Raw genomic sequence first — 27959 nt, forward strand, 5'->3', positions numbered from 1 at the left:
TTCTTCAAAATCAAAACACGCTGCATGCAGAAGGACAAGCTGCGTCAGTGCTATGCAGTAAACGCTGATGGAACTTCGAAGGGGAGTTCACTGGTCGTCAGGGGCTGGCGGGTAAGCCCGCAGTGAGTGAGTGGATTCTGTGGCGGATATTTATGCAAAAAAATATACCTAGAAAAGATCGTGACGAGAGTGATAGTGTAATGAACAGACGCAGACGTTTAAAATATTGACCAACTACAACACTTTATTAGAACGTACGTACCGGCACAGAATTACAACTTTTTTTTTGTCTGTTTGAAATTTCAGCTTGAAATGTGTTAAGAAAGCAGTGCACGACCACGCATGCCAAACTCAACGCGACAGCCATATTTCAGCTGTGATCAAAAATAACTTCGAAGTAATTGGCATGGATGTTTGCTACCGCGTACTGTTCCTCTTGAGAGAAGTGGACATGTTCCAAGTTGCGTTTTTTTTTTCTTTTCAAGCTCTTCGTTTTTGCAGTGGCTCCTCTCGTAGCTTTTAGTTATTTTTGTTCAAAGGAGCAAAGTAAGTAGCAGGTTCGAACCGTCATTTGACAGATCCGTTGCGTTGCCTTTGATCCTCTCTCCGTTACCGGTCAGTTATGGTCGCCTTGAAAAGGATGACGTCAAGAGGCGGGACCGCGACGGTGAGCGTCTGTCCCGGGTAGAAGAGGCCAATAAGCGTGTTGTTGTTGAGCACGTCTTGAAACACGTATCCCCGTGGGTTGTGAAGGCCTAGGCCCTCGATGTAGGCGTCCATGGCGACGGGGCCTCCCCGGATGCTAGGGTTGTGGGCCAGTAGCACCATGGAGCAGTTCCCGTTCGGTAGGCAGGGCTTCACCCAACGGGTCCACACGTCCAAGTTGTTTTTCTGCGAGCAGAAAAGTAGTTGCACAAAAACAGGAACGTTTAAAAACCGGAAGGATTCGGAAATCTGTCGGAGAAGCACGCGCTTCTAGCATGCGAGTGATGAAAAGTGAGGCGAACACAGACGCGGATATAATTACCCGTGATGCACTGGAACCGGGAGCTACGAGTGCGCGGCAGTTTCAACACACACGCATGCATACACAGTTGACTGCGGGAAGAAAGAGACAACAAGGCCGCCATGGACGAGATAGGAGCAGTTTTGCTCACGCCTCTTTTGTGCCGCGTTTTCATAAGAGAGCCTTGTGAAAGAAGTTTTTGTGAATTTATAGCATCGTCGTCATCTCGATCCAAACTTAGTGACAAACTCAGGTCATGTGATCATTTGAGGCGGCAGCGGCCTACGCACGGTGACGTAATGACATTACGCAATCACCACGAGACCAATGACAAGACATGGGGTTCAGTTTGGGGCTCGTTCAATGCCCTCTGCCCTGAGTTTTTTGTTTCCTTTCTGCGCCAGACTCTATTCCTAACACGCCGGAGAGCGTGTTTGGGGTAACTGGTTTAGAACAACGATTGCAGAAATGGTGGTTTTAAATTATGGGCGCAGTGAAAGGGTGAAGAGAATGATCAAGGTTATTCGACCAACGTTCTCAACTTTCGCCCGATGAAGCACAAAGTAGCCTCATTTTCACCTCAGTGTGCAATCGCTCTGCGTGTCAGTGTGAACCTATTAGTGCAACCAAACGTTTAAGTCACGAAGAATTTTTTGCGCGATGGGTACAACTGGTACTGTCGGTAGGCTTGGGCAACTACGTACGAACTGTTGATTAGAAGACGACCGGGTTAAACCACCACTGACGGCAATTTTCCAGTGATTTCTTTGTCACCCTCACTAACCGACACTTTGATGAGCTTAAAAAATACATTCTCTGCTTTTCTGACGGTCTCCAGAAAACATCATGCAGAGCATTAGAAGTTGACCATCACGTTTGACTGTCAAAAGAATAAAGTAATATTCCGCATTATGCTTGTTACATTTTTTTTTATGTTCAGGGGCCTTATAGCGTGAGCCTGGTATATTGTCAGCAGCTTGGCTAATACGCCCACAACCAACAAAATAAAGGGAAGCCAGTCTCACCAATGTCTTACCGACATCTAGACAAAGTTGAACTAGGACTAAAAAAGAACCTTCACCAAGAGGCTCAGCCAAGAGTAATGAGGCACATTTGTGCGCACTTCTACTTGGCCGAAGCAGCTAATCATGGATCGCCAAGTAGCACAGGCACAACGCCCTCCTCTGTGGGAATAATAATCCTAATAGAGTAGAGTAGAGACTAAACTGTAACTAATCCAGCTGAAACCAATTAGCTCAGCAATCCTATTTGCTTCTACTTTACGCTAACTCGGTTCGCGGTGACAACTAACCTATCATCCTTCTCATTCTGCCTTGTTTCCCGGCGCACACTCGATTTTGGATTGGAAGATGGTTACTGCATACAAATGCAGTAGAAATGGGTAGAAATGTTCTCTACCCCTACCCCTAACACCCCCCCTCCTCCCCCCCCCCAAAAAAAAAAGTTATCACAGCAAGATAGCTTGTTTCTCCGAAAAACGAAGTGGACAATTTTGCGGGGAAGTAAACAAGAACGAGAGGAGGAACCAATGGCAGAGAGAGGGCAAACGAAGGTTTCTGCATTCATGTACGCAATACTTTACGAAACTGTAATAAACCAGCGGACGCTCACACGCATCAGTTGCTCCAAAGAGAACGTTGTTACGCCATGCATTAAGCCGTAGAGGAACAGAGATGATACAGAGCACCAGCACGGTAAAGGAACGCAGGAATGCAAGGGTTCTTGTTTGCGCTTATAGAATATCAGTTCCCTAAAGAGTTTACGTTGAAATCTGCCGACCTGTAACGTTTTCACTTCCAAAATATGCATATTTACATGTTAATGTTTGTGCAAGCCTTCCTAGACGACCGCAGCCACCTAATTAGGACTGAAAACAACTTTTCTTTAATGACGTCTCCGGAGACTTAACGTGCGTTGAATAGGGTGCCCGGGTCGCCTGTTTACAAAAATTTGGCTGGTAGAGCCCACGACGGCCGTACCTCCAGCGAAAACGACGCAACCGTGCATAACTTTTGTCAAATACAAACAACCCACCAGGTTTGCCTCTAGGCAGAACAGATCGTCTCGTTTTGCACTTCTGGCGTTCAGGGTAAGGAGAATGTAAACCCTCACACCTATGAACCTTAGGGCTTGCGGCAGTGCTAGAGAACCGCATTACGTGACTCAAAAGAAAACTCCTTAGACTCTATACTTTTTACACAGCCTGTTATTTTGCACCTTTCGAACCGGGCATGAAATATAGCAAAAGCGGTTTGTCATGCAATAAATTAAAGAAATCAGAGGTATTTCGTAGAGCAATCACTGCAGGCCACATCTGTAAGGTGGCATGGTATGACCCCCGCGGTAGGGTGCTTTTTGTTTTATATCATGTGAACGCATAGTGTTTACTTATTCTGCACGGAGATACATATTTTTACGTTAATTTTTGTCACGCCATTGCAGGGTGCGCAGGAACATAGGTTTGCAGTTTCCCGCTTGAAAAATACATATATACAGTTTGAAAAATGCGAAGTAAGATGCGGTATCGACTATGCTTTGTAAATACGGAATCTTCAGTTCAGCGTCTCACAGTTTTCCATGCTGATGCCATCTGCGACTACTTTTTGGCTGTTTATTGAGCAATATATTGCGCAATAGCAATATATTGAGCCCTCGAAACACACTGTTCCCTACTGTTAGAGGGGGACGAGAAATTCTGGAATGCTCTGGCATTCAGTAAGGTAATTTGAGACCAAGAAGATTATATAAATCTTGTTTGATACGCTACATTGGGATGATTACCTCGGTGCGGAAGCAAAAAGAGATGACTGTTGAGCGACAGCAGGCAAAGTCTACAGTGATAACGCGTTTCCAGCCCGATATGTAAATCGTTCCAACTAGCCGCAGTGGCCCTGGAGCTTTGGCGTTCAGTTACGGATCGCAATGTTTGCGGACCCCAATCCTGGCCGCGGCGGCCGCATTTCGAGCATGGCGAAACACAACAACAAAAAAAGAAAAAGTGCCTGTGTGGTGTACGATGTCAGTGCACATTAAAGAACCGCAGGCGGACGAAATTAATCTGGAGCCCTGCTTTACGCATAGCCCATGAGTCGCTTCGGGATGTTATGCCCCACAATTCTACAACTGAGACATCATAGTTAGCAATTAGTTACATATAAGATACAATATACCAAAAGTCCTACTACGCTCCTGAAACTGACTGTATTAAAGGACGGAAAACATTAAAAATAGTAGAAGAATGGTTAATGACCGTGATAGATATCTGAATAAGGGCTGTCAAAGCGTAAAACAGGATAAAATTCACAGACACATTACCCTTACAGGACGGCAAGAGTCGTTAGATGAGAAGGTCTATGGGCTCACGCATGAGTTGTATCAACCGGGATCACTGGGCTTAAATTTAGACCACGTTAGTCTGAGTACATATGAGACTGAGTGCGTCCGAGGAAGCGATGGCTTCATTCGCATCTGAATGATCCTGCTGAAGCGCGAGTTAGCCGCAGATAGTTTGAGCACGGCTGATGCCAACAGTCCATGTGTACCAGAGTGCCCGATTAACCGCAACTTCTGCCTAGTCCTAACCCTGGAGCGCAGTAATCAATTTTGTGACTCATCAGTGTTTTTGTGTGTTCAGACCCACTTTTAATGTCCTTTAATGATAAAACTTGAACAAAGCTGTTTATTACAGTGATATCTGTATAGTCTACATTTTCAGGATTTTGCATATGGTGCGTCGTTTCGTTTGCGGACGCAAAAGCACAGAGCCCCTTGCGGTCGCTCTTCGAACTACCGGGCGAGGACCAAGGCTACGCTAGAGCGTACAGACGGAGTGGAGCAGGCAGGAAGCGCGGCCAGACACAGCGGCTACTGCTTACGTCACGCGCGGCCAGGAAAGTAGCGTGTACGCTCGGAACGCGGTCCGACGCGGCGGCTCAAGCAAGGTCACATTCATCCGGGAGTTTTTAACATACCTTGGCAGGGGCAGCGTAAGCGCGCGAGGTTAGTGTGAGTGTCCGCAACTGCGGTGGGAAGACGGCGTTTAAAAGGCGTGGCATACCCACAAGCAAGCCGACGGTCGTTTTCACTATCACGGGAACGCAACATTGCATAACACAGCTACCACGCTGCCACAACTGTTACACTAAGTGCAGACCAATAAGGGAACATGTGGCGACCACCTAGGAGATGTTTATAAGGTGTTAAAGAAAGCGGTCGAAGCGAAGTGAAGGGAAATGAAGCGAATCAAAGTGAAACGACAATACCTAAGTGAGTACCAAAGCGTGTATGAAAGAACCTTCTTCGGAAATACCAAAGCGGCCCCGAAAGAGATTTCATAGCGTTCACAAAAGTGTGCCCAACGTACTTCTTACCGCAAGGGATGGAGAGGCTCTGTAATGAAGAACAGAGATTTTAGCTGAAACAGACTGCAAGAATGTTCCACTTAAGTTACCAAAGTGGTCCCGAAGGAGTTTCTGAAGCTTTTCGGAAGGCATTTCGTGGCAGTTACCAAATTGGCTTCAAAGGACGTTCCTCAGCAGTAACAAAACTGTGCTGAAAGTAGTTGCCCCAGCTATCGCGTAGGAAGCTATCGGTATAGAAAGGATCGTCTAGATCTTAGCGCGAAAACAGCAGCGCAAGTAAGCACTTGTGAAAAGAGCATATTAACTGTCAATGCGGTGCTTCAGCAACGACGCTTAGGCAGCTAGTTCGCTGACGCAAGGAGGTATGCCAAGCTAAAGAAAGCCAATTACTTTACAATTAATTTGTTTGCTGTTTACATACAGAGTGCGCGGACGTTTCGAAATCTGGTTACCAAAAAAAGACTGGTTCTGTGTACGCTTCCAACGAGTCCACATATGCGGACCAAGACAGACGCAGCAGTACTCACTCATGCACATTATAACAAGCATGCGCAATATATGGGTACTGAACCAACCAGCGTTCGTCCCCGTTTGACTATAGCATTTTCGTAAGGTTAAGCAGATACTAATAAACTAAAAAAAAAACTGACAACTGCGGGAAGATCACGTTGAACACAGAGGAAAATAACATGGCTTAGCATTTTCCACTTATACTGCGTGTTTTTCCGTGGTCTATATCCAGTTTCCTCCTAGCTGCTTACTTATCCCTGGAGTCGTTTTCGTTGGTGCTATCAATGACAAGGAATGGGGACAAGCTCGAGCGAGGGGTGTTTTGGAAAACAACATTGTTCCGACCTGCGATTCTGAAAAAAAAAAAATACAAGTTGTTATCTTGCAGCAGTATTATCAGATACAGCGCCCTCATTAACGATTCTGGGCTATATATGTTTGCACAGCTCCTGGCCTGACTGCCATCTTAAGGAAAAACCTAGAAGAGCACTCGTCCATGCACAATTCGTTTCAATGGCCCGTACCATATATATTTAATCACTCTCCGCTGTTGCCGTCCGGCTGCCTCGGTAACGAGTTGTTTGCATTCAAGTTAGTTGTTAAACGTTCTTCACAGGGCGCTGATCCTTTCGTAATGTTTCTGACATTTCCATACCTGTTCCGTTACAGATCAAAGACAGCAGGTTCACGTTCCACTTGAGTTTGAGTTTATTTAGTTCTTGTTATCTGCTGGTGGGGTTCTCCTTGCTATTATTCTGCCGGGAATGGCTCTACTGCTGCGGCATTTAAATATTGTTCGCAAGAGCTTTGGCGCAGACCTGTGAGTTGTACAACTACACCGCCACGCATAGAAACAACTACAATAGTTATCAGTGTCTATTGTCACCGTTTTAACGCGACAGATGGTAGTTAAATGACTTTTGTTTGCTCGGGAAAAGCAACCTGGGTCGCACCAGGCCAACCTCTGGGAGAACCTGCCATCGCAGGGCAGTGGCGCACCGCTTAATCACTGCACCACTGCGCCAGGAGAGGTATGAGGACTTTCAGGCACATATGAATGTAAAGTAGAGAATGACCTTCTGCATATATGGGAATTAAACCAATGCGCTATTGCGTCATACCTTTAAGGGGGAGCTTAAATATCCCCTCTAATTTTTGAGTCCAAATCAGCGTCCTGAAAAAAATTTTAGAAGAAGGCGGGAAGCCTCCCTCCTATATGTCCGATTTCCTCGCAGTTAAAAAAATATCTTGAAGGGAACTTTGTCACACTCCTGTCCACTCGAGGGACGCCAGAAGGACACACCTCGCCACGCTGTAATCTGGGCAGCACATAAGGCACTGATCTAGATCCTCGTGCACATCTCATGATGTTGTATGTGCCCCGTTAGAGATGCTGCTATCTACTCTAACAAAGAGGATTGACTTCTCAACGTCAAGTGCGGAGTGTGGAATTGAATACTGGGGTGATACGTTGTTGACTTTAAGCAGCTTTCCTCTGCAGATGTTGTGCAATGTGGCGCTGAAAGAACTTGCTCTCATTTTAGTACAGTACGAAGAGGAATGAACGAATAATGAAAAAAGCAATTTGCTTTGAGCGTCTGTCTAGCAACTTTCTCTACATCTTTCTATCACGAAGTTTATATACGTCCAATGAAACCGTAATAGCGCAATATTTATGCCAGGGATGCATAGAGTGTCTATTACCTACATAATGCACACTTTTGTATTGTTTGCAATGTGCGATCACGCTACTTGAGTTCGCACACTGCGATTGCACTAGCATTTAGACTGCCAAACATTATACTTAATAAAACACTATTCAGCCAAAACCTGACGCACATTTTTGTCGCAGTAATAACAATTTTCCTAAGCAGCCTCCTCATTTTTTGGCTCATTTTCTTTTAGAAAAAAAAAAAAAACAGCCCACCCCAACCGCTGTTGCTAGCGAATGACGGCGGATAGAAAAAAAATTAATCTAACCTCACGGCCGCCATCCTAAGTCTAGGAAGCCGCGCAAACGTACCAAGCCACGCTTTGAAAACTGGAGTGGATGCATGTCCTAGATGTCGGAGCGATAGTAATTGTTGGGTGAGTGGGTATCGCAATAGAAAACCACTAGCGCTTAGGACAGAGTACAGATAACAGACAGAACGTTTTGCTGCTTTTTCGCCTGCCCGTTAACCGAAACAGATAAAAACTACGCACAAACACACCACTCTCATCCTGGCTGATTTCTCGCCGTCGTCTACAGCAGGGCAGGCGCTGCACTTGTTTACCTAACCGAGCTCGCTTCAAATGCTCTCTTAGCCTTACCTCTGCCTCTGTGCATACAATGAATGCTCCCAGTCATACGATTATCAATGTAGCAATAGATAAATTTAAATGCGTTCAGGCAGTCTGCTGTGAAGACATCTCGACGTCCGTCCTGCATACCATATCTTCCTTGCGTAACGCGGAGTTCTCTATTTACGAGCGTCGGTGCAACCGCCGCCATTGTGCGTTCTTACCGAATGCTTCCGCGTTCTGCTGCTATCAAATAAGGGTAATGTTCAAAACGGTCACGCTGTGCAGCGCCATCTGTGATCCCGTCACGCAGGTGAGTTTAAGAGAGGGCACCGTCCAATGCGGGATGAAGCGGGAATTTTGTTATACAGTCGCTGCTGTCGTTCGTTCGGGGGACGGCGAAAAATATGGGGGTTATTTATTTATTTATTTATTTATTCATTTCTTTGAAATCTTCCGGTCTCTGGTTGAGACCTTAGTAGGCGGGCATTACATGTATCATAGCAAAGGATAACATTTCTAAATGAATCTCTGCAAAAGACAACAATAATCTAGACAAATCTTTTTTAGCAGCCAAATACGTTTATTTCCATATGATGTATATTTTATATATATCATTTAATTCTTGACTACATTCAGGTTTCTTACATGCTGTCCACATAGCAACTTCCAAACGAGGCTCTACAGAGACAGTTGCAGCTTACACATAGTGTTTTCCCTAAGATTTTGCACAATTTTTAAAAACAGGCTTTTTGAGTAAGAAGAGCGCTTTTTCGGCTCAGCATTTGTCAAAGGTGTAGCACATCAGAATACGACTAAGGGATGCTAAAATAGCAGGCTCGTTCTTTAATAAAAAACAGTTAACTTTTTAACAATTATTGTTAGGTTCCTTATTTATGAAAGACGCGTGGTTTATAGAATTTCAAAAACGCAGTTGCTATCGGCCCTGTGGCCCAACAAATTTTAGCTATTTCGACGAGTTACGTGCACCGGATAGGTTGCTTTTCCTGCAAGCTTCTCGAAAGCGCATGTATTCTGGCGCGATATAGCCAGAAGTTGTTGGGCCACAACGCCGAGGGTAACCGCGTTTTGGAAATTCTACAAACTAATATGGACATAACTTACAGTGGGCTACACGTCTCTCAATAAAAGATATCTATTCAATATTCGTTAACCAGCTGGTTAGTTAGCACGTCTTAGTTGTAATCTAATATACTACACCGCTGACAATACTATGCCGAAAAAAGCGCTCTGCTAACTCAAAAGGTCTATTTTTTTTAAATTGTGTAAAATATTAAGTGAAACACTCTGTATACTAAATCGATACGTGACGGCTTCTAACAGGCAGCATATGTATTCCGAGGCCTTTACGAACACCTGTGTAAAGGTTGCCTGAAATTCGGCACAGCACTCAGAATCTCCACTGACTTGAACAACTTCTAAATGCTTTAGTTGGTGTCAGATTTTCATAACTTCACAGCATAACTCGACGAAAATGTGCAAACTCGATGTTTTGAGACATGGAGCCTACAAAGTGCATCGGCCGTTTGCTACTTTAGCCCGCATAGTAGCTCTGTTGGGAGCCACTCAATCACAACAGCTGAAATTGTGACGCAGGACATACGGCATATTTTCTCACATGAACATCGCAAAAAACCCTCAAGATGATTCATGAGAAACTAGGACGTTATTCTTCGGTAATATGTGAGCAATCAGTCATTGTTTGCGAACCCGAATGACCCAACGCAAACGGAAACGTCGGGTGTGCAGCCTCAAAGGTAATACCGAAGCTCGAGTTACTCCAGCTTGCTATTTGTTCTTGGCGTTGGAGGCATTGCTGCCCGAGATAGAACGTCAGAACTCCCGCGGGCACACACAAACAGAAGCAGCAATAGTAAAATATTTCTTTCTTTCACAGCAGCATCCTAGTATAGGCCCCACGGCTACTGCCTGAACAGCTTGCCGTGGCCGAGAAACCCAATCACACGGTAGACGAGAGGACAATTCAGTCAGGAGTACAACGATACAAAAGTGCGATATTAAATGCAGGAAAAATGATTCGCACGTGAAGAAGTTTTTCCGAACACAAAGAAAATAACAATTTTTAAAAGAAGTAAGAAAAAGTTCAGGGGGGGGGGGGGGGGGGGCACTTTGTTGACCTAAAGTGCGGTGAGGCGAAAAAAGCCTTAAGCGCGGTGTAGCTGCTTGTGTCACTGATGTGTGGTTGAGATGTTAAGTACACAATTGTTTGTGAATCTTAAATGCTGGAGACACTGGAGGGCGTTTTGGAGGCATCCGTCTGATTCGACGCCTTTCTGCCAACACTCTCCAGCGTCCTAGACAAGGAGAACTGCATATTCGTTGACAGGAAGTAGGTATGAAACGTGCATGCAAGACCGCAACGTTGAACATGTTGTTTCGCCCAGAATTCATTTTAGCCGAATGTTGCTACAGGTAACGGACATTTGCAAAGAATTCGACTTTTTACCGGATTGGTTTCCTCTCCTGATGATCTGTATATCCTTGCCGGCCTTTTAGGACTCTTGTGCATTTTTATCATGATTGTGCCACGTAGCGCCTACCTAGGTGCTCTGTAAAGTTTTTTTTGTGTGAATATATACAACACACACACACACACGCGCGCACGCGCGCGCACACACACACACACACACACACACACACACACACACACACACACACACACACACACACACACACACACACACACACACACACACATATATATATATATATATATATATATATATATAGAACAAATATCATGAAAGAAAAAAAAGTTGGCAGGAAGTAGCGTAACCATTAGCACGCTCGGCTACGGAATCCCTTCGAGCAGAAAGATTTTTTTTTCTGGTCTGACTAGAAAAGCGTGACACCACTGCTGACAACCTTCTGTCGACAACGATGAGGAATTAAAGGCTTTCGCCTTAATATGCAGTTGTAAAAAATACTTTTTTCAGCGTGAAAAACATTTAATGCACCCAATAAATCGAGGTTACTTGGGTGGACACACACTCTACGAGCTAATTGGCTTTTGCCACCGCTCTTGTCCGGTACACCAGCGAAAGCTGGTCCTCCGGGTGTGAGCTGGACAGCGCCGCCTCCCAGTACTCAGTTGTTGGGTCAGTGATTTTTTTTTTTTGTAGCTGTAGAAGCACATCTTGAGTGGAAAGCTCCGGTCTGAACCCGAACATCGGGTTTTGGAAGAGGCCACCCTTATCTAAATGCCTCTAAATTTTTTGATATCTTACTTTTCCCACCATTTTACCCAGTACACGACGTTAGAGAAACTGGACTCAAATTCTGGATACTGATCTTGTTATCGGGTTTTCGAATGAAAAGAATTTCTGCTCTCTTCCATTCACCTGGAATTTTTTCTTCCGACCAGCGTTTGTTAAAGAATTGCGTGATAGCCTTCAACGACTGGTCGTCCAAGCTAGCTAGCATTTTGGTAGTTACCCGATCTCCCCCAGAGCAGAAATCCCTCCTCATGTCCATGAGTGCGGCTCGTGCCTCAGAGATTGTGATCACCTTGTCCATTTAATCATTCTGTTTGCCCGTGTAGCCCTCCATTTCCAGACAAAAATCTTCTGATTGTATGTACCTCTTGTGTGTATGATTGTATGTACGATCCCGTTGAAGTTGTGTATGGCCTTCAGCAGATTTTCTTTCTGTTCTATTCTGCCCTTTCCTGGGTCCGCCAAGCATCTCAGTATAAACCAGCTTTTCTTTAGGCTTTAAATGGAATAGATAGAATAGAAATTAATAGTTGTAAAAAGAATAGGTAGAAAATAAAGAAATACGTTGAATAGAATAGACTAGAATAGTCTATTCTATTACCGCAGTCGTGGCCTAGTGGTCTGGGCGTCCGCTTCGGCTGCGGGAGGTGGTTGGTTCGAAACCCACCGCCGGACACCCACCGGTAAAAATGGGTACAAGCCACCCCCGGCCCGGCGCCCGGCTTCTTCAGGGGTGTGCGCTTGGAAGAGGCTCCGTAAACCCCGCTGCGCCCCTTCGGGGGCAACCTAGTTTCGAGCACTCAGCCTGCAAAGGTGGTTCGTGTTTCACTGCAAAGTGAGGAGTTCCGACTCAAAACTCGTACGCTCTAACCAGCGTGTCTCAAGACAAACACTGTAAGCGATCCTTCGTTTCGAAGAGAAAAACTTCAGAGTAGAATAGAAATATATGGTTGTCTGCAGAATAAGAAAATCACATGCGAGAAGAAACACAGCGTGATTTAAACACAAACAGTAGTCATTGAACAATATTGACTCAAGGTACCTAACCTTGAAGGTACTTACAACCAACAAAGGCCTTTTCGTCCCGTCCCCCACTTTCGAATACGGCACACAGTAGGTTGAAGATCTATTGCACAAGCAGAACAGTATGAAGCGAACTCATGCAGAATGGCCCGCATAGTTCGCAGCAGCAGGTACTCGGCGTGACTGATCCGTACTTATGAGGTCAAGTTGATTTCAGGCAGTCATCCATTGGAGTTTGAGTGAAAACAAAGGCGGGAAGAAAGGCACACACAACGAGGGAGGGAGCGAAAGAAAGAAGAGGGAGAGGCTGAAAAGAATAGAGAAAAAGAGAGACAAAGAAGAAAAAGAAAGAAAGAGGGAAAGGAAGGAAGGAAGGAAGGAAGGAAGGAAGGAAGGAAGGAAGGAAGGAAGGAAGGAAGGAAGGAAGGAAGGAAGAGAAAGAAAGAAAAAGAAAGGAAGGAAGGAAGAAAGAGAAAGAAAGAAAAAGAAAGGAAGAAAGATGGTTGGTTGGTTTATGTGGTTTAACGTCCCAAAGCGACTAAGAGAGACGCCGTAGTGGAGGGCTCCGGAAATTTCGACCCCCTGGGGTTCTTTAACGTGCACTGACATCGCACAGTACACGGGCCTCGAATTTCTCCTCCAAAGAAATTCAGCTGCCGCGGCCGGGATCGAACCCGCGTCTTTCGGGCCAGCAGCCGAGCAACATACCCACTGAGCCACCGCGGCGAAAAAAGAAAGAAAGAAAGAAAGAAAGAAAGAAAGAAAGAAAGAAAGAAAGAAAGAAAGAAAGAAAGAAAGAAAGAAAGAAAGAAAGAAAGAAAGAAAGAAAGGAAGGAAGGAAGAAGAGGCACGCGCTCACCTGGGGCATCCGGTTGGCCTTGTTGCGCAGCGGGTCCTGGTTGACGGCAATGACGTAGGGGCTCAGGAGTAGCGCGCGCGCCGCGTCTCCCACGCTGCGCAGGTCCACCGACAGGATCGCCGGGGAAGGCGCCGCGGCCCAGTAGGCGATCTGCGACCGCTGAAGTGACTCCGCGAGGCCGTAGTTGCCCACCACCACCTGGGTGAAAGCACCGTGTTTGGATCCCTCCAATATATCTCCAATTAACCCTTTCCTGTGCCAGCTGCGGTCTCCTTATTCCCGAAAACTTCCTAGTCTCATCCCCCCCACCTAACTTTCTGCCACCCCCTGCTATCTAGCCTTCTCTTAAAATACAGCCCATTACCCTTAACGACCTCAACGACCGTGGACGGCATTTGTAGTGGAAGCTAGAGCCGACGCCAGTAGAAAACTTCCGGAAAGCTGCTCGCATGACTAACAGTTCAATTATTCGGCCAGAATTGGGTGAGCCGTCGACGAGAGGTCGCACGGAAATTCGAAACATTGTACAATACATACCAAGTAAATGTTGTAAAGAGTCAACATTGGAAGAGCCAAGAGAGACATACATACCGTGCACAGGATTAGAGATGTGAGTGCCTGAAAGAAACCTCGGAAAACTGAGAAAAAGAAAAGTTTCTTTTTCTTTTTTCATTGGCCAGATGAAAGACAGAAATCGTTACAATTTTCGAACAGATTTTTCTGCGCAGTGCCATTTCACTAGCCACCGTAAAGTTTGGTCTAAATGCGCCATTTGGAGGTCTGCTCAAAATCTGTAGCCGTCCACATGTTGGCAAATGTCTTTTGTAGCAACAAGCTGCCAACATATGTCGCATGTTGGCTGTTCTTAATCTTCCATTATCTGCGTCATGTCAAAGAAACTGGTCGAAGTTTGGGAGTATACTTGCAAAGAAGTGCAACAGGATTGCGAGAGAGCGCATGCAAGAACTTGTGTAAAGGGACTTGAACCTAAGCGTGATGAAAAGGCGCACGAAAGCACTGCGCTCTGACGAGTCAAACTGATGCAAATTTTTCTTCAGTTTTATTGTATCAAGTATGTCATCATCTTTTTTTCTGAAAAGGCTATGCAATATGTTTGTTTGCGTTGTAAAATATAACTCCTTACTCATTTTTGAATTACTAAATGAATAAGCTAAATGAAGCTGTACGTTCTCGTTTTATTACAGAATTTCATATTTTTCTGAAAAAAAAAGAACAAAACCATGAAAAAACTTTTTCTAAATTTGAAAATTTCATGAGAACTTACATCTCTGCGCAGGATACAAAGACGCTTGCCCATTAGAAAAAGTTCTGAGATAGAGGCGCGCTAGCAAACGGCGATAACCAACCATTGCGCAAAAAATGCGTGGCTTGGGTTGGTACGTATGGACTTTACCCATTCGGTTTCCACCTAACCGAGGCCAGGTGCAGTATTGGTGAAGTTTCTCTATCGAGACAAAATGTATAAAAGTACGGAACCTAGCAAAGTATGGCAGTTGGAGGAAACGATTCCCGATTGGTTTCAGAGGGCAATACCGTAATACGGGCCTGTACCCTGAGTTCGTAATACGGGACTTCCATTCAGTGCTAAATTAGTCATGTTACCGCAGGACCTTTTTGACTGATTTAGGTATTAGTTTGAGTGGTTGATATGAACTCAGGCGGCACAAGCCCCACCATTAAATATTTTCTTTCCGCCAAAGCAACGCGCTTGTTATCATCGTCATCACACGTTATTCTCCCCGTGTAACGCAGACTTCTTCGGAAAAAGCGATTCCGGTCGACAGTCCATGAATGTTCCAAATTGGACATAAGTATTCATTTTTCAAGTAAGCGATATTTGCTTCACCAGCTGCATGGTTCTGACTGCTCAAGCGGTCTTTTCGTCAGAGCCGCAGGCAAAAAAACTTTGGCATTTCATTTCTTTTCTAACCTGAATAGTTTTCGTTTTGGTTGGCGTTTATAGAATGAATAGAATACCTGGGGAAACGCTTACTAGCGTACTAAAGCGCACAGCACCATCATCATCATCATCATTTATTTACCCTTAAGGGCCCTTGGCTTAGGGCATTACATAAGGGGGGGGGGGGGGGGGGGAGCGGTCGTTTCATAATACAGTGGTCGGTAACATCAAGAAATACAAAGTACAGGGTTCATGGTCAACATTAACATTATCAACATTATCAAAAGTATTAACATAAGAAAGACACAGCAGCTCAAGAACAACTTGGAGAGAGATAAGAAAGAAACACACACACACACACACATGCACACACTCAAAAACACGACAAAATAACTCAGCCCTTGAAATGTGATGCTAATAACTGCCTGAATTTATTGGGTTCTGTTTCAATAACTATGAAATCGGGTGTCATTCCACAGTGTAATGGAGCTAGGTAAAAAAGATTTATTAAATGAGTTTGTGGAGCCGTGTATGCGCTGCAGACTTAAAGAGTTAAAAAATCTGTGCCTCCCCCGTAACCGAGAGTAGGGTAAGCATGAAATGCAGAACGATGCCGAAGCGTACGCGGACATGACGAGACGCAGGCCTGACAAGAATGTATATGCAGCGCGTTCGAAACTGTCTAAAGTGCGTAGAGGCGAAAGCGTTTTCCGCACCACTTTGCCTATGTGACACTGGTGACGTCACCACTGGATTACGTCACACATAATTGATGACGAAGTAATGACAAATTGCTAATTGGTGACTAATTATCGATTAATGACTGAATGCTAATTAACTGCTAATTAATGACACTTAAGCTTCGCCTTTAGGAGTGGAACGCGACAGCGTGTTGTAGCGCTGCCAGGCAGTCCACGGAACGCCACCACCCGTTCGGCGCGATGCCCATCGAACGCGACGCTTTTTGAGGAAAGGAAATGGCGCAGTAATTCTCTGTCATCTCGGTGGACACCCGAACCGCACCGTAAAGGAAGGGAGGAACGCCACCACCTGTTCGGCGCGATGCCTTGCCCTTTGAACGCAACGCTTTTTGAGGAAAGGAAATGGCGCAGTAATTCTCTATCATCTCGGTGGACACCCGAACCGCACCGTACAGGAAGGGAGGAACGCCACCACCCGTTCGGCGCGAAGCTACCGGCGCTTGTATGCCGGTCCTGTAGGAGGGCTTAGAGTGTCTCGTTAAATCTCGTTAAATATTGTACGGTGCCCGGATGTTCTCGTTTCAGTGCCCGGATGAGTGGAATTCAGTGCCCGGATGTTGGCTCTCGGCGTGACGTCACCCCACTGCCGACAACGGGAGCTAAAAGCATTTCATGCTTAAAAGTCGACGGGAGGTGCGAAGCGGCGGGTGCAATACAGAGTTTGAACCCAATCAGCACAGGTAACTGGCCCAAAAATTCAGGGGGCACTTTGACTATCTAAACTGGGTAGAGGTGGAAGCGTTTTCCGCACCACCTTCGCTGTTTCTGTGGCACTGGTGGCGTCACATATAATTGAGTACTAATTACTAAGTGATGACAAATCACTAATCAATGGTTAATTACTTATTAATGCCTGAATGCTAATTAACTGCTAATTAATGACGCTTAAGCATCGCCTTTAGGAGTGGAACGCGACAGCGCGTTGTAGCGCTGCCAGGGAGTCCAAGAAACGCCACCACCCGTTCGGCGCGATGCCTTGCCCTTTGAACGCAACGCTTTTTGAGGAAAGGAAATGGCGCAGTAATTCTCTGTCATATCGGTGGACACCTCAGCCGCACCGTAGAGGAAGGGAGGAAGTGGGAGTGAAAGAAGATAGATAAAGAGGAGCCGTAATGAAGAAAATGAAAATTGTATTTGAGGAAAGGAAATTACGTAGTAACTGTCTCACAGAATTCAGGGGGGCACTTTTTTGACCTAAAGTGTGGTCACTGATGTGTGGTTAAGATGTTAAGCTTCGCCCCTAAGAGTGGAACGAGACACCGTCTTGCAACGCTGCCAAGGAGTCCATAGAACGCCATCGCCCATTCGGTTCTACTCCTCGCTCGTCGGTAAATTGGTTTTTGAGGAAAGGAAATGTATCTGTTTCTCATTTGTCGGTGGACACCTAAACCTCGCCGGAAGGGAATGGAGGAGGATGAGAGTGAGTGAAGACACCGTATTCACTAGACGCGCCTTTGTTCATTCCAAACCGTCGAGCTGGCATGGCGGAGTGGATAGCATGCTCGTCTCGCACGCCGAAGACCGGGGTTCGATTCCTGAGCTCGACCAATTTCTTAATCGGTTTTATTTATTTATATTGCCTGACTAGTAAAGCTAATTAGGCTAATTGGGTAATTAAGCAATTAAGTAAGCTCAGTCCCACTTACTTGGAGCATCACTATACGATCCCTTCAATTGGTTGCATGGTTACTAGCCAAAGTGCAATTGGCCCCGTTTGAAATTCGCGCACTGTGACGTCACGACCGTTTCCACCAATTGAAAAGCGTGACATTTTCTGTCGACAACTGCTGCTTACAACGATGAGACATTAAAGGCTTCCGCCTTAAAATATTGGAAATGAATGGTCTCACTCTGGTCCTTTGTATGACCGGCCTCTGCCAATGCATTTCCAATACTGGGCCAGTTACTTGCGCTGCTGAGGAACTTCGCCACGGAACGAGGCACGTTCATCAGGAATCAGGGTGGGGGGCATTCATTCACATCTTTCCCTAAATACAGCTTCGGTTCACTTTCCACAAGCTATGATGGTTTATTTTCTTGCTTTTATATATGAGTTAATTCAGGCCAACAACTGACCCTCAATTCGGATATTTCTTCTTTTTTTATGCGGTTTTTGACCGTTTTATCGTTTGTTGAAAACGCATAACTTTCCGGGTGTCTATGAGCATCGACTGAGAAAAGTGTATCAGACGTTACACAAGAAAGGCATTTACTCTCCGCTGGCCGTCATGACTCCGAGCCTTTGCGATCTTAGAACCAGACTAGTTCGATTTCACTGCGCCTCCTTTTCTTCATTGCCAGCTATAACCAGTACGCATCATGCCCCCTAGCGTTACCTCTTGGATAACGCAAAGGAAGGAAGGAAGGGAAAACTTTATTTTACTCTAGTCCTTTTTCCTGCGGTTTGGGGGCATCTTCAGAGACGTCTTGGTTCTACCCCCAGGAGCCTTCTCTGTCGAAGTCGTCCGCCTCTAATCAGTGGTCGGTTGCCCTCAGTCCAGGGCTCCGCTGGCCACTGCCGCCCGTTGAGCTCGCTGTACCAGACCTTGTTGGTCTTCGCAGCGGTCGCTGGACAGCAGAGTCTCCCACTGCTCCGCACTCGGGTTTTGTATTTTGGGGACCACGTCTATGTTTTGGCAGGCCCATGTGATGTGGTATAGTGTAGGTTTTTCGTCGCACCAGGGACATTTGTTCGTGTATATCGTAGGGTGCATCTTGTTTAGTATATGTAGGTTTGGGAAAGAGCCTGTTTGTAATTGTCTCCAAGTGACAGCTTCCTCTCTGCTGAGAGATTTGTGCGGTGGGGGATATCGCATTCTTCTGCCTCTATAGTTTTGTAGTATGGCCGAGTATTCCCTGGGTGCTGGCGCGAGTTCAGCGGTCTCGTCGGAAGCTCGGAAAGTAATATATCCTCGAGCTATCCTGTCGGCCTCTCGGTTCCCTGCCACCCCCGTGTGCCCCGGTACCCACACAATTTTGTGTCGGATCTTGTCGTTTTGTTCTTCCCGGTTTTTAATTCTGTCACTCGCTGCGAGGAGTATACGGAGCGCGTGACGACCTATCCTGCCATTCATGTAATTTCGGCAGGCTGTTTGAGAGTCCGTAAGTATTGTTAGTGACCGCCCGGTTCTATAGCCCTCCAAACCCAAAAGAAAATGTGCGATAAGAAGAGGCGCATTACCTGGCTGTTACAGGTCATCCTTTAAATACAGTGTACGTCAGCCGTGTCTTCGCGAACCTACAAGCAAGAAACGTTTAGCAAATCTAGATTGTAAAAGCCACATGGTAAAAAGAAGAAATCACATTTAAGTGGAGACTTAAAAAAATCAACTGCAGATTTGATAAAACGAAGAAGACGGGTCATTACCGCGCCGTAGTCGGTCCAGGCGCCCGGACCCGTGACGTTCACTAGGACGTCGTGCAGCTTGGCTTCATGCTGTACTGCAGAGTATATCTGACTCCAGTTATAGGTCAGATCAGGAAAGTTTTGCCAGATGTTGCACGTTTCCGCTATCCTCTTGTAGTCCGGCTGCAATGATTCAAATAAAACGAGGCCTCAGATACGCGTGTAATAGCCTTTCTTTCTTCGTTACATTTATCATCACTGGATGTATTTCGTGCAAGTTACTTTCGCAGCAAGCACGAAAATGACCAGTGACGTAGTTCCCAGCGGCGGAGTTCTTCCTATAATCTCCGGTGAGGATGAGAGAAGAATATAGAGCATTACAGCTAGTTATTTCGGGATTGAAGGCTGCAGTTTTCCATCCCGTTTAATACCTCATTCGGTGAACCAACAAACAGAGCAAAGCGCGCCTGGTGCTGCAAACCTTTGTAATGTTTGCTTTTTCATGTGCTTCATTAAAAACGATAACGAGAAAGGAGAAGAGTGAAGCGCTTTTTCTAACATTTTTCACAACAGAAAGTCATCGCCTTTTCTGTTGTTTCCGCAGATAGGGAACAAAAGGAATATGTTAATTGACTGCTATAAACACTGATATAAGAAAAGAGCGCACAATGTGAATTTTCCTTATCGCGGCAACGGAAAAACGTCAGCACATGCCATCTCGATTGTTTTCTTTACTTCTTTATTTTTCTTTACTATCTCTTTACTTGGATTACCTGAAGGTACCCGACACAACAGCTTTTTTCTTTCACATCTCGTGTTTGTTTCAGTGCCGAGACAGCACTTAAGTTTCTTTTTTTTTCTTTCGTGTGAAAGTACTGAAAGTTGCGTTTCACCATCGACAGATCTTATTAGAAGGAAAGAGTCAAGTGAGCCAGGAAAAGACTTAAGAAAAAAAAAAGGAAAATCATAGGGGGAATTCCTCCAACCCCCCCCCCCCCCCCCGCCCTCCTCCCGTCCACTCACGAGCAAAAAATTGTGTTGGAAAGCGTCACTGACCCCATGTTGTTCGAAGAAATAAGTTAAAATAATTGCACAGGCCGGCCAGGCTGTATAATAAGCCAGACCTACCACTATGCCCGACTGTGATTGGTACAGGGGCCATTCGCACGAATAAAGTATCGGCCGTCCAGTCGCGTTCAGTGCTTGTCCCAACTCAGGATACACTGCAAAATGAAGCGAAAAGAAAAGAATGCGTTTTTTTTTCTGTTCAGCTAACACATGAAATTTAGGAACATGTTGTATTAAAGTTTAAAGAATTCCAGGGTAGTGAACAAAGGTGGCATACGCGAAAAATATAAAACAACGCCATCCTTAGTGACATATTGACTGCACAGACAACTCACAAGAACAACCCAGCGTAAAAGCTCAAAATAGGAACTGATCAGAAATTTTATTGAGGACAGCGAAACGGTCTTCTGTTTTATGCTGATGACATGCAAATGCTCCTCGTTGTTTTTTACACGCTGTAATTATGTATAGCTAAAATAAAAGCGCAACTAGCGCTGGCAAGCTCAAACGATAACGCAATTAATGCTGTATCTTTGAGGGCTCGTACCTTCGCTTCAGCGAGCTTCGCATTAAGCCGACAGGGAGAATGACGAGGAAACGTGATAACCAAGAAAGAGCAGACGATGGATGCGATAACATGTCACTTTTCGCTTTTTTTTTTAGACTCAAAATGCGCAGCTTCTTTTTCATATTCATGAAAAATTTCGTCGCGTGATCTACACATTGTAACCACAGTCTAAACATATCTTGCCTGAAGCCTCGTTAGATGTAATACACAGACAAGGAGGCGCCATTTTTTTCCTATTCGTACTCACACTGGTCCATTTGTTTTGGGTCCACGTTGCAGCCATCAGCGTTAACAAAGTCGACGCCCCAGTCTGCAAAGGTCCTGGCGTCACGCTCGAAATTGTTGAGACTGCCCGGGTATCCATTGCAGGTTTTCGCGCCAATGCCAGTGTTTATACCAAACTTCAGGCCCCTAGAATGCACCTTGATGCAAGGACAAAGACGGGGAAACCAGTTATAGCGCGCTGGAAGCCATTCCATAAAAGCAGCATCGTATTCTTCCACAAGCCAGGCTTCACTGGCTCTGTATATAGTGTTAGTGAGTGCCTTACCGTAAGTCAACTCACATGCTGACATGATAAGGAGAACAGCGAACACATACCTCGTTGCGATCAGATAACTTCTAGGTTCCACTTTACAGTGACCAATTTATGAGAAGAATACCTTTTAAGCCACAGGTCTTTGCCAAGCCCCGCTATATTTTTTTTTTACTTTTCCCTGTGCTATCGATATCTGCAATATTTCTAACCAGTGTCACGAGTTATTTGACTCACTGAAATTAGAGAGCAGCTCAGTAAGTCATCAATTGGTCAGTAAATCGGTTGTTTATTTTTATTTGGATTGAAATGCATGTAATGATAATATTCAGGTGTACTTAAGTTCTAATTTATTTTATTAAGCAATTTAATTGACATATGTTTGCATTCAAATGAAATACTATAGCCCTCTCTTTTCCGGAAGCGTATTACTGTCTATAAAGTCCACACAAGCGTTGGTGCGCTTTCGCCAACGGTCTCTGGATCCCGATGCAAAATAATGGGAGCAGCTGTTAATGACGTCAGTGTTGTAGTACGTTGGTGACTTTTTCACTGGATGCGGAGCCCGCGCCTTTCAGATGTTCTTTCGTAATGGGAAGCAGTGAAAAATGATAGCTTTTCCCTGCTTCCCATTATGAAGGACGTTCCTTCTTAATTGGAAATAGTGAAGAGTTAGATTACATGTCCAGGACATACGAATTGGGAATTGGACGTTTAACGTACCGGTGCCGCACATAGGCTGTGAGGTCGATGTAGTGATTGCCACATTAATTTAGGCCATCCGTGGTGGCTTAGCGTGCGCTGATGTCTCACAGCATACGGGCGTTTTTGTATTTTGCCTCAATTGAAATATGGCCGCTGAGGCCGGGATCCAACCAACGACCTTGCGACCAGCAGCTGAACGCCAATGCTACTGAGCCACCGTTGCAGCTCCGTGCTTTAGAGTGTTGAGATAAAAAAACTGCCATCCTTATTAGGTTGACTGCAGATGCTAAGCACTGGTACAGCCCTGGATGCGCATCGGCGCTGGTGAGGACCATATATACCGTGTGTCCCAGCTGAATGTAACCAAACTTTTAAAAAAGGCGAAGTCTCCTAGTTCAGTGAAACCAACTGCGGGTTGTTCATTGTTGCGTGGCCTAGTCTTTAGTATTTTTTTCGTTCAAAGTTAATTAATGAGTTATGTTTAATTAGCTAACTTTTTAATTATCAACTTCAGGAAAAAAGTGTCAATGAAAAAGTTTCAGATCGCCTCGAAAAACCGCTAGTAGTGCTGTTTCCATCAAGTTACGATTTACGTGGTTTCATTTATTGGCCTTAAAAGAAAGTTGTCACGTGACCAGCTGCTCGCTCACTTCTCTGCCCCAATGTGACCCAAAGTCCCATCGAGGAGAGTACTTCAGAAAAAACGGATTTTATTCTTTAAGGCGCGTCTTGGGACGTGGAAGTGACACAGTGGTCATGTGGAAGCTTGTTCTTATCGTGCGGGTTATGGTTAAAGGCCGGTAAAAAAACTACTTCACGTAAATATTTCTTTGCTGCAAATGTCTCAGTAAGCTGTTTCTCAAAGCGATCTACAACTTTTCCATTCACACATTGTTCCTCAAGTCAATAATTAAAAAGTTCGTTAATTAAGCTTAACTAATTAGTCAACCTTCAAGAACGAAAAAATACTGCAGACTAGGTCACGCGACACTAAACAACCCTCATATTATTTCAGACGGCTAGGACATCCCATTTTTTTTAAAAGCTTGGTTACATTTAGCTGGGACACCTGGTATATAAAGTATGTGCTCCTGAGAAAAAGGTCATTTCGAAACTTTGATATCAACGTAATGTCATTTATTTACCCAAAAGAAAAAAATTGACCGCCCATAACACTAAACATGCCGAAAACTTCTCGCATTATTTGCTCCTCGTTCCAGTATTTCGCAATAGTCATCATGACATCATCACTGTCATCTCCATACTTGGCATTCACTGCCCTGTTCCTCCAGTGCGTAATTTAGCAAACCAGTTTCGCATGCTTTGAAAAACTGACTTCAATTTATTTCATTATTGGCCTTCTTTTTCTTTCACTGTCACTTTCTGCCACTGTCACTTTCTCCCTTAATTTACCTGAGCTGTCAAGCAATGTTGCCGGAAGACAACGAACTCTCACGACATTGCGTCACTCGCTACCTGCCGGCCAGCCAGCCAAAACTTGATAATTGTGCAGATAATACGAATTTGCTGAAAGAAGAAAAATCGGGAGGGGGGGGGGGGGGGGTAGGGAATGACAAGAAAAGCGTAATGCCATTCACAGCCTGGTTCGAGGATTGTGCCAAACCGCTTATTCAAGGGGAATGAAAAATGGGCCAAAGAACTTTAACAAGGCATCACTGCGCTTTATAGCTTTATAGCAAGCGGGGCAGAAACACCAGTCTCTCCAGTCTAGGGCAGCGACCAACGGCTTCGCGAGCGAGAGAGCTCACGGGTCATTTACAGCACGAGCAAATATACCACAGGAGTGTATCCTGTGCTCGTCTGAATGCTCCTTAAGTGCAAGTGTGGTCGCGTTAATTGAGGCTTCCCACTTCGTTAAGCGAAAGCTTAATTCATTATTAAGAGCAGTGTGCTTTCTTCTTTTATTACACGTGTCGCGGAACGAGGAAGTTATACAGATCTAGTAAAGCAATGAACAAACCTCCATCGCTAAGAGAAAAAACCGAATGAATTCAACAGATGTGACCGCTGGCTAGATTACAAAGAACGGTTAATGCGTTTAAACAGATTGCTCTTCATGCGCAAGACCCGGTTGCAAGGAACGTGAAAAGGATGGCCCAGGGCCGTTTTTTTTTCTTTTCGCTTACATGTGGGGAACGTGAAAGCGTCTATGTGTATTGCGACTTGAGTTTTAACATTTATTATGCAAGGATTAAGTTTTGGCAAGCTCTGGTTTTTTGTTCGCAAAAAAATTCCCATAAACTCGAGAGCTTAAACATACTGCAGCTTTATGCTAGCCCTCAGGCAATTCTGACACAGTTATGGTGCTCGGCTGCTTACCCGAAGGACGCGGGTTCGATCCCGGCCGCGGCGGTCGAAGTTCGATGGAGGCGAAATTCTAGAGGCCCGTGTACTGTGCGATGTCAGTCCACGTTAAGGAACCCCAGGTGGTCGAAATTTCCGGAGCCATTGACTACGGCGTCCCTCATAGCCTGAGTCACTTTGGGACGTTAAAGCTCATAAAGCAACCAATTCTAAAGCGGATAAATATAAAAACTTCATGATTTTTTATTACAGAGCGCGTCAAGTTTTACTTATTTAAACGTGACATTTGCGAATATCCTCTGCATACCATTGTAGCAGAACAGAGAGTCGCACTGTTTCTATTTCTATTCTATTTTAACTTGCCAGTCTTAACTCCTTCAACCGAGCAAATAATTGCATTAGCTTCTGGTATGAAACGGGAAAACGAAATAAAAGCTTCAATTCTTTATATTTCTGCGTTGCACTCACTTGTTTCGAGCCGATATAAGGACTGAGAGCTCGTTACAAAACTTTCCTTTACTGATTACATATCATCACTTCTAGCATCATCAGGAATTCGGGACAGCAGCCAGGCAGTGTCGATAAGCCTAGCGGCCTATCATATTTTGATCTGCAGCCACTCAGTCATTCTCTATTTCTTATGCCCCTGATTATGTCAACGCGCTATTTTTGAATGTTCAATACGATGCGCCACGGTGTGGCGGCCAATGAAACTAGAAGCCTATATGCCGAATTCCTGGTAATGTTAGCGCAATGAATGGTCTCGAGATTGGGGCAGCTGTTGCCTAATGACAGCGCTGCAGCGCCTTCATGTATCTGAATATAAAAATCAGATCTTGGTCAGAAATAAGGCATTCTTTTGAAGATGGCCATACATAGTCCACAACAGCCTTCATTCCTCTTGGAAAACGGCGGGGGTCGGGCATTAGGTTGCCTGAAGTGTCCCTCGACATGGAGCTCCAGCAGTCGTCTACAATAATGTACTCGTAGCCAGCCTGGCCGTAGCCGTCCATAAGCATGCGGTCAGCCATGTCTTTGACGAGAGTTTCACTGCAAAGAGTCAATGTCACCGAAGTTATTTCTAGTCAGTGCCAAAATAAACGTGGTTGTAGTATTTAGTATGCAAATGAGGGCGGATGCAACTTCGCATTGCCACTGAAGTTGCAAACATTTTACTTAGTAGCTTTCTCCAAGCTGCTTAGCAGGCGTATAACTACTTCCTGTTGAAAACAATGTGGACGAGAACGGGAAAATTGAAACGCCATCAAAAAAATAACTGACGACGAAGAAATGCAAATGTGGTTAGTGTATGTTCTAATGTATACCACTACACCTTGGCCAATCCCCCCACGTGGGTATGTGCCATTATAAAGAGGTGAATAAGAAGAAGAAGAAGTTAGTGTATGAGTGTAGGAGGGAGGTCATCCACCTTAACCGTTTTCCCCAATGAGTCTGCGCTCGTATATAAGCACGTAAGCATTTATCCTCTCCGAAGTGAAAGCTTTCAAACGGTTCTTCGGATCAGATCTGACCCATTCACATTTTGTTTGTTTTCGATAGTGTCCTTGTTGAGCGCAAGAACTATGAAGTGTACAGGCGACGGTCAATGTAATGAAATGTCTACAAACGCAAACGTTATTGAGCACAAACTGCAAGGAAATGAGGGCTCTTTTAGTTCGTGTTAAAAGCTCGGAGTTTTAGTGGCATACAACTAGCATACGGCCTTCTCAATGAAAAGCTAACGACTTGTAGTGCGGAATAATTGTTTGCAAGACGACTTACTGATGATGGCAACAATCCGCAATGTGGATTGAAATCTGAATTGCGTGCACATGCTCTCGGAACAGGCCGTTCGCTGGAGAGAGAGATGCCCTGCGTTCACGTTCACGAAGTTTGTCCCTATTTCTTTATTTTTGGACCAGAAACGTGACGTCATTCGTCTGCCTTAAAATGCAGGAAACAAAACGGAGAAGAAAGTCTCTTCTTGCGTTATGGAATAAGATTTGTAAGTCCCGCTGAGAATTATACTTCTTTTGACTAGGGGTTCACGAATATAGTTTTTAGCAGAACAAATCTAATAAGAATTGTTTCCTTTTGTGTCTGAGTCGAGTACGAATAGTGAAAAAAATAACATATCCAAAACGAATGTAATATTGTTAAGGATAATCGTTACTTTCGAACAAAGCAAGCAATAATGAGGCACTGTGAGTTAGCGGTGGTGCCCCAGTACGGCGCTTTAAATTACGGAGTTATATTTATAGCTGTTAAAAGACGTAACGCTGATCTCCACTACGGGGATTGCAATGTGAAAGGTGTATATAAACTTGATGACCGTCATGTTATACGAGTATGAAAATTCGCTGTTGATGAGAGCAATCTAGCTCCACGTCTCAGCATATGGCCTGGGCGAGAGCTACGTGTGACCCATTGCCTCATAGATCGGTCATCAAGGCTGGGTTTGCAGAATCTGTTTGATTCCTGCCGCGCTGTCGAATCTCGGAGGCCATGCATTAACATTATTAACGTTCCTCACGAGTGGGCGAATGCCAAGCCATGGTACGCAACATCGGTGTGGGCCCTATTTTTGGAACAATCGTCGAGGAAAAATATGACGGCTCTTATTCCAACTTCGGGCCATTTATCAGAAAAGTATTCGAAAACCGATTATAATCGAACCGCTTCGAATAATTTTGTACATGCGCAATTTGATTAATTCGATTATTTGAAAAATGGGATATTCGATTCGCTGCTAGAATTTCTCGAATATTCACACACCATTGCTGCTTAGAGCTCCGAAGCGATGGCCGATCAACGACAGGAGCAGATGACCAGGGCTTCTTTGATGATGGCATGCATCGCGCGTTTTTGGGTTTAGTGAGCTATCATGATAGATAATGTCGCATTAGTGAAAATATTCGCGGATGGTAGAGTCAGATAGTCTGGTATAGAAGTCATACTTCGAAGTCGAAGAAAGGTGCATTGAGCGCCAACAGCACGTCCCTACAGGCCGTAAAAACAGATGACAAATGAAATTCTTACCTGATACACTCATCGTAGTGCTCCAGAAGATCAGTGTTGCATCGAAATCTCTGCCAAGTTCGCCATCCCATCGGCGGATATAGGGCGAGACCATTGTCAAGGCACTCCGCTACTGCCAGCAACATGCTCATCATTAACAACATTTTCACTACGGATTTCGTCGGCGACAATAAATACTGCGCAAGAAGAATATAAATTCGAAACATGTGGTTGAACGTACTACGCCATGTGTCACAGCATCAAGAGTATGCGGTGTGTGAGTAAAATATTGATCTGCACCGACGCTATCGCCACGACATGTGATTCTTAATCTGTACGTCGAAATTGTTTCCTATGAGGCTTGACATCGCTATTTGCGATAGCCGTGTCGG

General features: G+C 44.9%; 1 protein-coding gene across 1 annotated transcript; it reads right to left on the reverse strand.

Annotated features, from left to right (window-relative positions):
• Positions 1–224: 224 nt before the first annotated feature.
• On the reverse strand, positions 225–27841 carry LOC149372279 (alpha-N-acetylgalactosaminidase-like). The gene is made up of 7 exons (XM_089566725.1): positions 27589–27841; positions 25425–25599; positions 21232–21406; positions 20477–20571; positions 19370–19531; positions 13321–13518; positions 225–891 (listed from the first exon to the last, which is right to left on the reverse strand). Exons 1-7 carry the CDS (start codon positions 27792–27794, stop codon positions 610–612), a joined length of 1293 nt encoding a protein of 430 aa, XP_089422851.1. The 5' UTR covers positions 27795–27841; the 3' UTR covers positions 225–609.
• Positions 27842–27959: the final 118 nt, after the last annotated feature.

Source organism: Amblyomma mixtum, chromosome 1 (genome assembly GCF_055824585.1).
Source record: "Amblyomma mixtum isolate Tamu chromosome 1, ASM5582458v1, whole genome shotgun sequence".
NCBI lineage: Eukaryota > Metazoa > Arthropoda > Arachnida > Ixodida > Ixodidae > Amblyomma > Amblyomma mixtum.